General features: G+C 41.9%; 1 protein-coding gene across 7 annotated transcripts in view; it reads right to left on the bottom strand.

Annotated features, from left to right (window-relative positions):
- The window catches only part of USP15 (ubiquitin specific peptidase 15), a 743655-nt gene that overhangs the window by 668791 nt on the left and 58934 nt on the right, over positions 1-15930 (bottom strand). For all 7 annotated transcript variants that reach the window (XM_085653348.1, XM_085653347.1, XM_085653352.1 and 4 more), the window contains exon 3: positions 12313-12443. In XM_085653348.1, the coding sequence (XP_085509474.1) occupies positions 12313-12443 (131 nt within the window). The remainder of the gene's footprint in view (positions 1-12312; positions 12444-15930) is intronic.

The raw sequence follows: 15930 nt of genomic DNA, 5'->3' as shown, positions 1-15930 counted from the left end.
AGAAGAGGAGGAATTAAAAAGAGAAAGAGAATATCTTTTAAGCAAGTGGTACGCTTCCTAAAAAAACATGCAATTATTTTATACCTAACCAATTTGGGGGATTTAGGTACCAGAAGAGGGGAGGGTATTTGACTTTCCGAAAAAATTAAGTAAAAAAAAAAGCTAATGTATAAATTTGGTTAAAGTTGGAATTTTAAATCGGGTAAGATACTGAGCAAAATAGGCGATATAGTAATCTCTAATATTTGGAAGTGCAAGGCCTCCATTATCTAAATCCTCAAAAAGAGTACTCATCGCGATACAAGGTGTTTTATGTGCCCACAAAAAACAAGAAAATAAAGATTCAATTTTAGTAAAGAAAGTGCCTGAGAGAAAGCAAGGGATTGTTGAAAACAGAAAATTAAACAACGGTAAAATAGACATTTTTATCAAAGCGACTCTGCCCAAGATTGAAAGCGGTAATTTATTCCAACGCGATAACATTGAGCGAACCTTCTGAAGAAGGGGATCAAAATTCAAACGGTAGAGATCTTTAACTGAAGATGAAAAAAAAAAAAAAGATATCTCTTAGGTATATTATTAATACTGCCCCGTAGATCCGGATATAATTCAGGACTATGATTACCACAGACCAATATTCTGTCTTCTTGTTATTAATCCGATAACCCCCAAAAGTCTCGAATTCCTCAAAAAGTTGGAATGCAGAAACTTGAGACTGTAGATCGGATTTAATAAGTAACATAATGTCGTCAGCGTAAAGTTTTATCTTGGACATGAAAGGAATCGGAGGTAAGATCTCAGCACACTTCCGAATTGCAATTGCGAGAGGTTCAATGAAAAAAGCAAAAAGAATTGGTGAAAGGGGGCAGCCCTGCCATGTTCCCCGATTAACAGAGACTGACCCGACCATTTGTGAATTAATAATAATGTTTGCTTTTGCACCCGTGTAAAGATTTCGAATAAAGTTAATGATATTTGGCGGAATATGAAAGTGTGACAAAATAATAAAAAGTGTCTCCCAAACCACCAAATCAAAGGCTTTTTCCGCATCCAATAAAAGAATAAGTGCTGGAATCCTCTGTGTCTCAAAAATAATCCAAAGCTTCCGACAAGTAGTGATTATTGGTCAGCAGCTGTCTACCGACAATGAAGCCGTTTTGATCTTCGTGAATCAAATCCGTGGAAATCTGATTAAATCGAATAGCCAATAATTTGGTAACGATCTTATAATCAGAATTTAAAAGGGTAATTGGACGGTATGAATTAGGATCTCTAGCATCTTTCCCCTGCTTCAAAAAGCTAACCACAGTGCCCTCACGAAATGAGTCTGGAATAAGAGCTCCTGCCAACATAGAATTGAGAAGGTCGAGAAAAAAATTTGAGAAGGCAGGAAAAAAGACTTTAAAAAATTCGGCGGGTAACCCATCTGGGCCAGAGGCTTTCCCCAAAGGAAGTTCTTTCACTACGAACTCTACCTCTTCCAAAGAGAATCCACCCATCATATTCAATTGTTCAATTTGGGAAAGGGAAGGAATCGCAGCCTTCCTCAAAAAGGCGTTCAATTTAGACTGGTCAATTTTATGCTGATGGCTATATATTTTTTGATAATGACAATGCATTATCTTACCTATCTCATGCGGATCAGTTGTAAATTGAAGCGTGGCTGGACAATTTATCCCCCGAATTAAATTAGACGCTACTTGTTCTTTCGCTTGCCAAGCCAAGAATCTTCCCGTAAGATTGCTTTCTTCGTATAGTTTCTGGTATTGACTACGAAAGAAAGCCTCTCCTTGCTCATATAAGAATGAACTAAATTCTCGTTTGGCTTCATTTAAATGATCTTTGATAATTCTGGAAGGATTTTGCTGTCTTTGAACACTGAGAACCTGTATACGATGTTCTAATGATTTTTTTGTGGCCCTAGCCTCCATAGATGTGGCAACGTCTTTTCCAATACAGATTCCACAAATAAAAGCCTTTAAAGCATCCCAGATAATACTAGGAGAGGCGGTGCCAGAATTGCGCGTTAGGAATTCTCTAATCTCAAGTTTTAATTCGGAAACCCATTTTTCGTCATTAAGATAAACTTTATTGAAAACCCATCTTTTAGGGGACCTTCTGATATCCCCGAGAATGAATTCCCTAATGAGCATAGCGTGATCGGAAAATACATTATGCACCGTATTATAAGAACCAAGCCTAAGTTTGCGTGAAGCTAAAAAAAAATCAATACGAGAGGAGGACTTAAATCTGCCCGACCAGCAAGTATACTCTCTTTTAAAAGGATTGGCTAAACGCCAATGATCAGAGAGATCCAATAATCTTATATAATTAGAGATGGTTTGTGAAACTTTGGGTTTAAGTTGTTTTGTTAATTGTGAGGATGAATCCAATTTAGGATCCATCAAAACATTGAAATCACCACCAATCACTATATCGCCTGACACCGTTAATAAAGATTGGAACATATCTTCATACATATTGAAATCGTCATTTAAAGGTCCATAACAGCATACAAAAATGAAGGGTCTTTGTCTACTTTTAACTCTGCAAGAGACCCAACACCAACGTCCTGAACCTCCCTCTTCTGAATGAATAATTTCAGGATAGATATTCTTATTTAAAAATATCGCCACCCCTCTTTTAGATTCATCACATGATGCAAAGCAACGAAACGAAGACCATGATTTAAACATTGAGAACCCATCTAATTTAGAAGAGGGAATATGAGTCTCTTGTAGCAGAATAACGGATGGATTTTCAGCCTTTAACCAGCATTCCACAGCACGCCTTTTCTTAATATTGTTTAAACCATTAACATTAAGGGAAAACAACTTCAAACTCTCTTTGATAGACATTGAAATCTGAGTTTAACTAGCTGAAGACAAATATCATCAGACCACCCCTTGCACATTATGTACCCTCTGGCACTTAGAATCGAAATCAAGGAAAAAATAAATAAACATATCCTGACACCATCAAATTCCTTTTTTGATTCATCCCACCCATCACCGACAACCTCACCCCAACCATCACCACCCTCACCCCCCCCAAACCCTATCCTCCAATGGCCAAACTTCCTCCTCCCACGCAGACCATAGGAACCTACCGCACTTCATTGGGGTGACCTGTTAACCCCCCCTGGGCCCCCTGTGTTCCGCACTCCTTCATGCTCTCCTAGCCCACCCCCCACCCTCCAGTTAATCAGCTCACAGAAAAAAAAAACCTATAGCATCCTATGGACAGAAAAAGACATAGCTCAACATATACTCCTCCCAATCTAACTAGATTGAGAGGTCGAAATCTCCTTAAGAAGATCCTGTGCTGCTGCTATATCATAAAAAATTGGCCTTTCACCAAAACTTTAAGCTTAGACTGTTGCGCTATCGTCGCTTGGGCCCCTTTAGCTTTAAACAACTGTAGCATTTGGACAAACTCTTTTCTCCTCCGAGCTGCGGAGGCAGACATGTCTGAGAAAATCCGACACTTCGCAGATTCAGTAACAAAAAATTGTCTTTTCTGGATTGCCATCGAAAGAATAGTCTCTTTAATCAGTATATCAGAAAAATTTACTAATATTGTTCGAGGAAGAGAAGAATTTGAAAAAGGCTGGGCAGGAACTTGATGTGCACGCGTAATAGTTAAGTCGCCCTCATGATTAGGGATCACTTTTGATTTTAAAAAAGAGGTAGCCCATTGCAACGTACTGGATCCTTCAAGGCCTTCGGGAACCCCCACTATGCGAAGGTTCGAACGACGATTATAATTTTCCAAATCGTCCAGTTTAGTTTCTAGTGAACGTGTAGTAAGGGAAAGCTGACTTGTATCTTTTTTAACCTCGATCATTTGATCCTCAAGATTAGAAATGCGAGTTTCGGCTTCTTGAAAGCGGGCAGGAAATGTAGAAAAAAGATACTCCATTTTATCCAATCACTGATTGATCAAAGCCAACTCAGACTTTTGAAACCTCTTTAATTCTCGAACCTCATCAAGAATTAAATTTAGCATATTTTTGACTGACATCTGGATCTCACCGACAGTCTCAGTGTCCAAATCTAACAAAGGACTAAGGTGACTATCATTTGATACTAAGTCAACAGCAGTTTTGGGGAGCTTGCTGAACAGTGAAGCAGCTGTGGCCGAATTTTCCGAGGACAAAGCCTCTTTCTGAGTGTTGTCCATAATTTTCAAGCAGTGTTCCAAAGAGTTTTCTTTGAGTTGAGACGTCAAACTCGTTGAAGGTGCCAAGAGGTTAGGTTTATGCAAAAGATTTGGGGGTTGAATGATTGAGGAAGCGGAAGAGGAACATACATGAGCGGGAATGATCTGACGAAATGCTGCTTTTTTTTATCAAAAAGAGGGAAAGATTTAGCACCTTTTAGCACATCCATAGAACCTTCTTGTTTCCAAATAGTACCCGGAGTAGGAGAAGAACGTGCCACCTGTTGAAAACTCCACGAAAGACTCCTGCATCTCATCTGAGCTTTCAGAACTGTCAATTTTTTCCCCTGCGTCGCCTTTATCGCAGATGGTATTTTTATTTAATAACTTGGCGGCGTTTTTTGCTTCTCTGACCTGGACACGAAGCGCTTTTGCCTTACGTGTATTAGTTAGCTTCCCCATATTTAAGAAAAGACGGGGGCAGCAGAGAATTAATTAATTAATGCCTGAAGTTTAGATTCAAGCCCAAAGCCGCTGTACCTTAAATCCAGCCTTAAATCCAGCCGTCCTGCCGTCCCATCAAATACAGACACCGAGGTCCGAAGACAGCGGCTGAAGCCAGCAGTTTTCCGCTACACAGGCAGAGAAAAAGCTCCCCAAGTACAACTCACAACGGCGTCCTCTCCAACTCCTCCAACATCCAGCGCCACCTGAGAAGACAAACGGCTCCACTCTACACCGTTCCACTGATCAAAGGCACCCCCCTTGGCGAGGCGGCACGAATTTCAACGCCACAAAGGAAAGAGAAAGCCGCTCCGTTCCAGTATCTCACAACCTCGGAGCCCGGTATCAGCGTCCTTCATTGCCGTCCGCCATCAGCCTCGCCGCGCTACGAAGGGGAGGGGAGGAGCCTGGAGCCGGAGACCTCAGGTGTGCATGGAGGCGTGGAACTCCATGCTGGCAAAAGTACATAGTTCTCAAGTTACCCACAGTGAAAATGAAATATTTCCTTCTTTCCAATCACTGACATAAAAGTCCTGTACCCTGCGAACAAGCTGAAGTGATCAAACATTCTGTATGACATTTATTCTAAAACTTTAAGATCTTTTTTAAATTGGCTAACATGCTACAGAGCTGCAATATTAACACTCATATCTACAGTTGTTGCTACTGCTAAAGTCCTTTACAGTTTGACTGTTTTAAAAATTATACTGTGTTCAGTTCATAGATTGGGTGCAATGCAATTATGCTGAAAAGCTAATTCAAGTCGTTTTACCTGAAGGACAGGCAACAGAACACACTAATAAAACCACAAACACTCCTAAGACCCCAACTACACTATATAAAAACTGCAGGAACTACTGGAGTAGCTCCCAAGAACACAACTACACCATCTAAAACCTACAGGACCTACTGGAGTGGAGAAGATGCAGCCCAACAGGCCGACATTTTAAAACTGTGAATCACGTGGGACTGGGAAGAGGCATCAGTGAAGCATGTTTGAAGACACCATGGCGACTGGCATTTTTGGGCCAGTGGTTATTTTAGATCCTGTGTTTATTTAGAAGACCACCTTAAATAATGTTGATACTTACTGAATGTGCTTTGTTACAAGAGAGCTTGGTAACAGTCAGGGAATTATATGCGCTTTTGTTTACGATGCTACTTACAGCAAAGTTGAGGAATGAACAGCTGCTTAGAAGAGTGGGTGTCATGCCGAATAACCTTCCGATCCTTAACAAAATGTAACTGTTATTAACAGAATACTATGTTGTAGCAGATCAAGGATAACATCCCCACTGCCCTTAGGGACAGAGGACACTTGTGCTGTTTTTTTGTACACTATAGAATATAAAAAGTAATGTAGCTGGATGATATGTAAAGTAAAGCTAAAAAACGTAGCAAAAAAAAACAACAAAGTAAAAAATAAATAAAACATGAAGGTATAGCCCACAGCATGAGTCAAAGGGTAATACAAGCAGCACTTTTATGGTATGTATAGTTTTCTCTTCACAGTGCTACTACACATCTTAAGTACACAAGTTCTATACCCCATTCACCTGTGAAAAAACTGCATATATGCATTATTCAGGTAAGAACAATTTTTCCTCTTAGGGCGCTATTGTGGGGAGCCAAAATATCTGTTCCACATACCCTTGTTCTTCAACTAGCTTAGAAACATTAGGGTAATTACATGGCTGATCATCCATATACTATACAAATAATAACATGATGCTGTATCCCTCAGCCCAACCACTATCTTCTAAAGTTTGAAGTGTATGAATTCGCTATGGGTTTTTTCTGGGCTACTTGAGAAAAAGTTGAATGCGGTTTTAGTGTATCTTTATTTATTAGCAGTTTTTAATTCTGTGTTACATTATGTTATTATCCATGCATCTGTTATTTTTACGAACAAAAAAATGAAATTAGAATTGTTCCAAAGAAAGCATTAAACTATTGTTTGGAAGAGACAAATAGGTATAAAATAGTTACTGAAGAGTATAAAGCGGCTATTGTTTCAGCAAAAACTATATTTTAGATAGGAAGTCAATTAGAAAACTCCTCAAAACGGTCACTGCACTTTCGAACTTTGATCAGAGTAAACCGTTTAAGCCAGATCAAGATTTTTGCAACAAACTTGAGGAATTCTTCTACAAGAAAGTAAACGTTGTCTACGAGGAGTTCTCCGCTAATCAGAATGCATGACACTTGGCTGAGTCTGCTTGCTCTGGTCTTGGAAATCCAGATGATAACCTTAAAGACTCTGCCCTGCCCCTCACGGGTCCAAACGTCATACCGCTAACCGCCATTGAGTGACAGAAGGCTGGTTGGCGCTCTAGTGTTCGCTCCTGCAGGCTATTTAGCCGGAAGCCGGAGCGAACGCGAGCGGACGTCACCTGAGGCTTGAGCCGGGTCGACATTGCAAGTGTTCACTGTAGCTCGTACTGTGTTTTATCCTGCTTTTAAAATTAGGTAACGAATTTTAAGTATTTTAACATTACTGTGTGATACTTAATTGTAATTTTACCTCGTGGATGCCCTGCCCCTCACGGGTCCACACGTCATACCGCTAACCGCCATTGAGTGACAGAAGGCTGGTTGGCGCTCTAGTGTTCGCTCCTGCAGGCTATTTAGCCGGAAGCTGGAGCGAACGCGCAGCGGACGCGCGCAGCGGGCGCGCCGCTGGCGCGCCGAAGGCGCGCCAAAGGCAAGCCCGTCTGCGCCCGTCCGCGCACGATCAGCGACCAGCGCCAGCCCGAATGTCGGCTTTACTGGTAAAGCAGCAATACGGCAGATATATTCAAGCTCCCAACTGCATGATCTTAACAGCAAATTTCACAACTCAGGCTGTATCGGCCTTTTCCCAAACACACTCCCAGGAATAGACCAGATATCATGCCCCAACTGTAACGGAAGGATCCTACTACACCACAAGGGCGTGTCAATGAAGACACAAATCAGCCAAAAAAGAACTAAGGGAGCACACGAAAACAAAACATTTAAATGCCTGCTGCTAAACACAAGATCACTAGTCAAACACAGTCTGGAGTGTGCGGAGTTTATAGAAAATGAAAAAATTAAAATAGCTTTTATTACAGAGACCTGGATGAATGAGGCCTCAGGGCCAGATCTGGTCAAAGCCACTCCACCTGGATATAGTTGTCATTCACTCAATAGAGCGAACAAGAAAGGAGGGGGCTTGCGGTAATCTTTCATGAGTCATTGAAGGCCATGTTTAAGGGCTCAACAACACCAGATTGTGAAGCAATGGACTTCTGTTTCTATCTCTCCCAACGCGATACGTTCAAAGGGACTCTGGTATACAGGCCCCCTGGTATTAAATCTCAATTTCTCTCGCATGCCTCCAGCTGGATCGAAAACGAACTTGGTTCAAAGTCCTATACGATACTAGGGGATTTTAACTTTCATTTAGAGAAAGAAGGAGACCTAGATAGTAATACGTTAATCGACCTCATGAACTCAATGGATTTGAAACAGATGGTCCAGGGGCCCACACACAAAGCAGGGCACACCCTAGACGGAATCTTTTCTAACAATGAACTACTCACGTTCCTGGACATCTTCCCAGTGATCTGGTCTGATCATAATGCAGTAGTTTTCTCTGTTACCTCCCCCTCTCCTGACCAAGCTCTAGGTAAAACCTCACTTCGGCGATATCGCGCTTGGGGGAAGGTTAATGGACAAGAATTAAACAACTTATTAGGTGCCACCTCTCCTAACCTCCCCTCTAATCTAGAAGACGCCGCTAGAAACTACCATAGCTGGGTAGAAGCCGTCAGCAATAAGCTAGCCCCACAAAAAATATGCAAGAACACGAGGAAACGACCAACGTCCCCATGGTACACACCAGAACTTAGAGAAAAAAAACTTAGATACAAATTACTTGAAAGAAACTGGAGGAGAAATTATGATGAAGCAGAAAAATCATCATATAAAGAGTGCATTAAGGAATACAAAAACCTGGTGCACACAACGAAACAAGAATTTTTTGCCCTTAAAATTAGAGAGAATATAAACTCTTCTAAAGAATTATTTAAAACAGTTATGATGTTGGCACACCCTGTTCCCCCCCCTCTAATCTCCTCCCAAGAACTCTGCGACAGGATAGCTAATCATTTGTTTGACAAAGTAAATGCAATCTTTTCTACTTTTTCTCAACTACCTCAAAAATCCCAACCAAACACGTCTAATCAGAATAACTCTAATCCCTCACCAAACCAGCTACTCCAGTTTGCCCCTATTTCAGCACCAGAACTAGGGAAACTAATGACCAAAATAAAATCAGGATCCGCACTGGACCCATGTCCGGTATCTGTTCTCAAACTCGCCCCTGATCCAGTGACAAAATTTCTAACATCCATAATTAATGAGATGTTTACAAAAGGCCACTTCCCTTTAGCCTGGAAAACAGCATCTATCCTACCGCTCCTGAAAAAACCCCAACTGGACAATAATGACCCCAACAACTATAGGCCTATATCTAGGCTTCCGTTCCCGGCTAAAATCGTGGAAAAAATTATGAATATTCAACTAAGTGACTTTTTGGAGACAGGCCAGCTGCTGGACCCCACACAATATGGTTTTCGTGCGGGTCACAGCACAGAAACGGCACTCCTCAAATCGACGGAAGAGATCAGGGCCACCCTAGATAAAGGAGGAAAAGCGGCACTGATCATGTTGGACCTATCAGCAGCCTTTGATACGGTCCACCACGGACTGCTGATGGACCGACTAGAGGAGATCGGTGTTCGCGGCCTGGCTTGGAAATTGATTAAATCCTTTCTGGAACACAGAGTGCAAACAGTCAGTCTGGGAGATTTCTCAGCCAAACCTTTCTCCTTTCCCTGTGGAGTCCCTCAAGGCTCATCCATTAGCCCTACTCTCTTTAATATATATGTAAAACAGCTAGCCCCGCTGGTGGAATCCTTCGGATTTTCTCTCACCTCATACGCCGACGATACCCAGATTGTGGTGTCCCTGCAACCAGGTGGACACCAGAACACTACTTCTGGGTTCAGGGACTGCATGACAGAGATTGGCAAATGGATGGCTCAAAACTGCCTCAAGCTGAACTCTAGTAAAACGGAGGTGGTCCTCTTTGGGAATGACCTAAATTTTTGGACTCCAGAATGGTGGCCAGACACAATGGGGCCACTTCCAACAGCCAGCAGGAAAGTTAAAAATCTAGGGATAATGATAGACAATCAATTATCCCACAAAGATCAAATAAATGCGGTGGCTTCGGCCACCTCATTCACGCTTAGATCCTGCAAAAAAATCCTGCCCCTTCTTCCCAAAGAGAGTCTAAGAACGGTAATATCAGCACTTGTGCTCTCTAAACTAGATTACTGCAATAGCCTATATTTAAATATGCGGGAAGGGCTTTTGAATAAACTTCAACTGCTCCAAAACGCAGCAGCCCGACTCATCACAGGGATTCCCAAGTATGCAGCTATTTCACCAGAAATCAAAAAATTACACTGGCTTCCAGTAAAAAAACGAATTTTGTTTAAAGCCATGTGTATTGTGCACAGGTCGCTCCAGGGCAAAGGGCCCTCTTATCTTACCAAGCACATTCACTGGTATAAACCCAAGAGAACTTTACGCTCTTCAGAGGCCAAACTGGCCAAAATTGCACCAGCAAAAAAAGCCAACTGGGGTGGTCGGAGTTTCCTGGTTGGAGCCACTAGGGCTTGGAATAACCTACCACCACAATTAAGAGGCATTCTGGATCACCTCAGCTTTAAGAAGGCATTAAAAACCTGGCTCTTTGTACATTAATAGGCAATTTAGACTATCTCACTCACCTGAAGGATGACCTCCAAACAGCGCCAGGACACCCACGGGTAACAGATGCGCTATATAAAATTTATAACATAACATAACATAACATAAAGACTCACAGGATGGGTTCGACAATTTTCCTTCTTTAACGATGGAAAGAGTAACAAGATTACTGGAAACCACTAAATCAGGATCCCCTATGGACCCGTGTCCACCTTATGCATTACAACTGGTTCCTCACACGAATTCGACCCACCTTGTCTTACTTCTAAATAAAGTACTTACTTTAGGGCACATTCCAATAGAGTGAAAATAAATCTCTGGTTCGCCCCATCTTTAAAAAAAACCTTCACAAGATCCTACAGAGGGAAAAACTTATCGGCCTACTTCCTGCCTACCGCTCCTCACTAAGATCTTAGAAAAAGCTTTAAATCAAGTCTTGAAGGCCTTCTTGGAGGCAAATGAACATTTGGATCCATCGCAACACAGTTTTAGGCCACAGCATTGCACAGAATCAGTGTCAATTGCAGCTACGGAGGACATCCAAATACAGGTAGACAGGGGAGGGGAGGGGGCATTTATTCTGCTGGACTTCTCAGCCGCGTTTGACACGGTTAACCATCAAGTACTTGTCAACCGACTGCAGAATCTGGGGATCAAGGCTATGGCGCTGAGACCAACTCAGTTCTTTTTTGTCAAACAGAAAACAGACTGTGGTGTTGGGAGTGTATGCATCAAACTCTGTTGCTCTTTCCTGTGGGGTGCCTCAGGGATCATCATTATGCCCAACACTATTTAACATCTATTTCACACCATTGGCACAACTCATTCGATCTCACGTTTTTTCTGCAATATCAAACGCAGATGATACACAGACAGTGGTATGAATTTCATCTGAGTTAGACAGCATGGCCAAATAATTTAGCAACTGTTTAGCACACATTACTAGATGGATGCAGGGAAACTGTCTCAAGTTGAAAACTGAGAAAACAGACGTTAACTCTCTGGAAACACCTCTTTCTGGAACAATTCTTGGTGGCCGGTCGTCTCAGGGCAGCGCCCATCCCCAGTTTAAAAAGTAAAAAATAAGGGAGTTATGTTCGATAATCAACTTTGTTTCTCAGAACAAATCAATCCTGTAACTTCCTCATGTTTTTATATCTTGGAGATTTACAAAAAACATCTTTCTATTCATTCCATTAGACTTACAAAAAATGATAATAGTTACTTTGGTTCTATCAAAGCTAGACTACTGTAACACTCTCTATTTGGGAGTACAGAAGTGTTAGCAGTCGAAGCTTCAGTCTTTGCAGAATGCGGCAGCCTGCTTACTACAAAAAATTCCAAAATGTCGGCCCATATCAAAGAGCATCTGGTATCTACGCTGACTGCCTGTCCAGGCTAGGGTAAAATGTAAGGCCTTATGTATTGTACATAAGGCCCTCCATGGTTCTGGCCCTTCCATCTTTCAGAAGTCCCTTTGGTGGGATGTCCCTCGACGTGACCTAATATCACCCACAGCCCGGTTGATCGTCAACCCCATGGTAAAGAGGGCAATTGGTGGGGGGGGGGGCAGAGGTTTTTCCCACTTCCTCTTGGCCTGTAAGCTGTTGAATTCCATGACATTCTCATTGAGGTCTCAAACAGGCAGGCTGGTCTTTAGAAAATCTTTGAAGGCCTGGCTCTTTGTCTCTAGTGTTTGAGTATATCTCTCTCTCCTGGACAGTGATAGCACTCATTAGCGCTGAGACGCCTTAGCATTCACGCGTTTTAGAAGAATATTACTTACTTATTGAATATAGACATTGTGATTGTATACAAAACTCAATCAATGTTAAAGATTACCTTGCGTGCAATAGGCTCTTGACCCTCCATCAAAGTGTACCAGCTTACTAATTTATTCCAGCCCTCCGTGGGCAAAAGAATATAGTCAAGTTCATCAATGAGGTGCTCCTTAAGAGACTGTGAGTCACTTTCTGTAAGAAAAGATTTTAGTAGTGTATCAGGACAAAATATGTTTGACATTACATCAATAACAAACATGCTTTCACACTATGTAGGAGATAAGTGTGTTATCCTATAAAGGTGCTTACTAATAGCCTGAATAATTAATTTCTTCTACGTTAGGTTTAGGCTTAAAACTTGAACTTATCAAGATAGTAAGAAACAGTGCCTCTTCGAATTCAGACTATGTTTACAATTAGTGTCTCTCTGAATTCTGAATGTTTACACAAACAACAAACTGTTACTCATTCAAGCAATGGTATCTTGTCTGCGACAGGCTGGTGTGCCAATACCTACAGATATGACGGTCTGTGTAAACAGCAGTCCCTGAAGTGATCTTGCCTAACAATGTACTCTGAACGAACGGCTATGTGACACTAATCAACAGCTCTTAAACCGTGTGCAACAATTACAATAGTCAACACAAGAAGATAATTATGTAATTAAACAATCATATACTGGAGTGGGTGTTGATATGGTAAGGTGGAGGTCAGAAATGTAAAGGCTAAGAGAGTCTCTAGATAGTGGTCAGATGTGGCTATTTTGAGTTAAAGTGAAGGACATGTTAATGACATTACTTTGGCTTTGGAGCTACTCTTTCTTTTCAAATGTAGAGTCTGAAGCACTGGCGGCAGCTGGGTGCCGGTGGTTTGGACACATTTAAAATTAGTTGAATAGCTGAAACGAGTTGATGGGCAAATCCCAGAACCAAGAGAAACAGTTACCCAAATTGTGAAGATAAAGAAGGGCCATACAAAGGATGAAAAATCACTATACAAATGCACAAAACAAGGTAACTTGAGCTCTATCCTGGAGAATCAATAGTTTTTCCGCCTTTAAGTCAAACGGATGATCATGACTGCATTTTGAACAATAGCGCTCAGAATTAGACAATGGTATTCATAATGTGGTCAGGTTCTGCTTTTAAGCAAGATATATTACTGCTTTTTAGGAGGAAGCCTACCAGATAGTGCATCTGTCTGGTTTGCTAAAGATATCTTGAGGACATTCAGAAAGCTGACCTAGGAATGCATTCAGTCTATTTCTGACCATTGGCTTTGTGGTTTGTAAATCACATTTTCTGGCTTTCATTTTTGCTGGCTTTATTTGGTTTAGGCTGTCCAGCTTGAGTTAGTACCTCCCGTTGCCCAAACCTTGTTTTATACATTCTTCCACAAACTCGCTTTCTGTAAACAGCCTTTAAATCCTGCTCTTATCTTGTCACATTTGCTGTGCATTTAAAGACAGAGGTCAAATGTCAACATGTCTTCCAAGGGAGCTTAGTGTTTACTTTTCTTTCTCTGACCTGCTGAGTACCCATGCAAGAGGAGAGGGTGTAAGATGGTTTTTTTTTCCTAGTACACAACAAAAGAATTAACTGGTCTGTTCAGAATATATCAGAATTAGCACAAATGAAGCACATTTTTTTGTAATTTTGAAGTGCGGTGGAAACAAATATTTAAAAACAATCGAAACACATCAATACAGTAGGTGATGAGATTTCCATACATTATCGTTTGAGTGCAGCAAAACCATATTTCGGTGCAAATGCAATGGTCATTTAAATTGAAAATGTGTGGTCTGCAATGGGAGTGCGCTTCCACACTGTATATTCCACACTACGCCACTCTATGAACTTCCACTCTATGCCACGCCACTCCATTCTACGACACTGAACAACATGCGACTCCACTTTATGCCCCTCCAATCTAAGAAAATCTACAGCAAACCAAGCCGCTAGTCTTAACGCCACTACAATGCACGCCAATACACGCCCTTCCACTCCACTCTACCTTACTCCAATCTACCCCACTCCACTTTAATAAAATCTACCCCAACCTAGGCCACTCCACCCAATCTACCCCCTCCACTCTAATCTACCCAACCCCAGTTTCCCTCACCACACTCCAATCCAACCCAATTTACTCCACAACGATCCAATCTACCACCCTCCACTCAAATCTACCCCACTCTGCTCCAATCTACTCAGCATACCTCACTGCAATCTACCCCAATCCACGCAACTCCAATATACCCCACTCCAATCTACCGGACCAGACTCCACTTAACTACACTGCAATCTACCCCAGTCCAATTTACCCCTGTCCATTCCAATTTAGTCCACTCCACACTCCAGTACAATCTATCCAACTTCTCGCCACTCCAATCTACCACACTCCAATTTATCCCACTTCAATCTACCCCACTCTCTTCCAATCTACCCCACCCCAATCTACCACAATCTATCCCACACCAATATCCCCACTCTCTTCCAATCTACCACAATCTACTCCACTCCAACCTACCTAAAACCACTCCAGCCCAATGTACCCTATTCCAATCTACCCCTCCCCAATCTACACCTCCCCAATCAACCCCGCCCCAATCAACCCCGCCCCAATCAACCCCGCCCCAAAATTCCCCACCCCATTCCAATCTACCACACTTTAATCCACCCAATCTACGCCACTCCTCCCTAATCTACCCACTAAACTACAATCTACCCCAATCCCCTCTTCCCCAATCTATCACACTCCATTTCAATCTCAACTCCACTTCAATCTATCCAACTCCACTCCACTCTACCCAATTCTAATCTAGCCACTTCAATCCACCCAATCTACCCCACTCCATTTCACTCTTGCCAATCTACCCCACTCCACTTCACTGTAATCTGCCGCACGCCACTACAGTCCAATCTAACTCACGCTACCCCACGCCAGTCTACTCCATTACACTCTACCCCAATCTATCCAACTCCAATCTACCCCACTCCACTAACTTCTTAGTCATGCTAAACAGCAGCCACAATGGTGTCCAACATAACTAAAACACCTTGCCAATAGCTCTTGCATAGGCGAGGCCTATTTGCTTTGCCAATGCTTGTTATTATTAGTCTTTCTATAGAGCTATGCCTTCTAAAACGCAGGCTGCATAGCCTTCAAAAAAGCTGAAACGCACTTTGTTCGGAGTCTGAGGAAATTTGACTTCGTTTTGTAAGCAGGAAATTTCTGTATTATTTCTCAATTTCAAGTCCAAAGCTTTTGTGCTGTCATTGGAGAGGGTTACAGGGTCAGCACTCAACCCCCTCACAGGCCAATCTTTTATTTTGTTCCAACTCGCCAGTCTCATTCAGCATACAGTTATCTGATAATGACTCTCAGTGTCTCCCTAACACGGGGGTGTGACATTTTTAAGTGGTCTACTCTCTGGTTTAGAAGATCACTACTCTTGCTGTGTTCAGGAACCTCCATCACACTTTGCATGTCAGTTGAAAAACATGTATATTCCTCAACATGGTACTCTATAGAACAATAATAGGCTAATTTAGAAAGGCATCCGACATGCTTTCTAATTTTTTAATAGGCAAAGCGACTACTTAATTCGAAGTACAAACGAGATTAAATAGATTATATAAAGCTTCAGGACAAAACAAGTGCCTTCAAAACAATGTTTACT

Source organism: Triturus cristatus, chromosome 4_1 (assembly GCF_964204655.1).
Source record: "Triturus cristatus chromosome 4_1, aTriCri1.1, whole genome shotgun sequence".
NCBI classification, from domain to species: domain Eukaryota; kingdom Metazoa; phylum Chordata; class Amphibia; order Caudata; family Salamandridae; genus Triturus; species Triturus cristatus.
The sequence above is the reverse complement of the archived record's forward strand: the minus strand, read 5'-3'. Positions and strand labels throughout refer to the sequence as shown.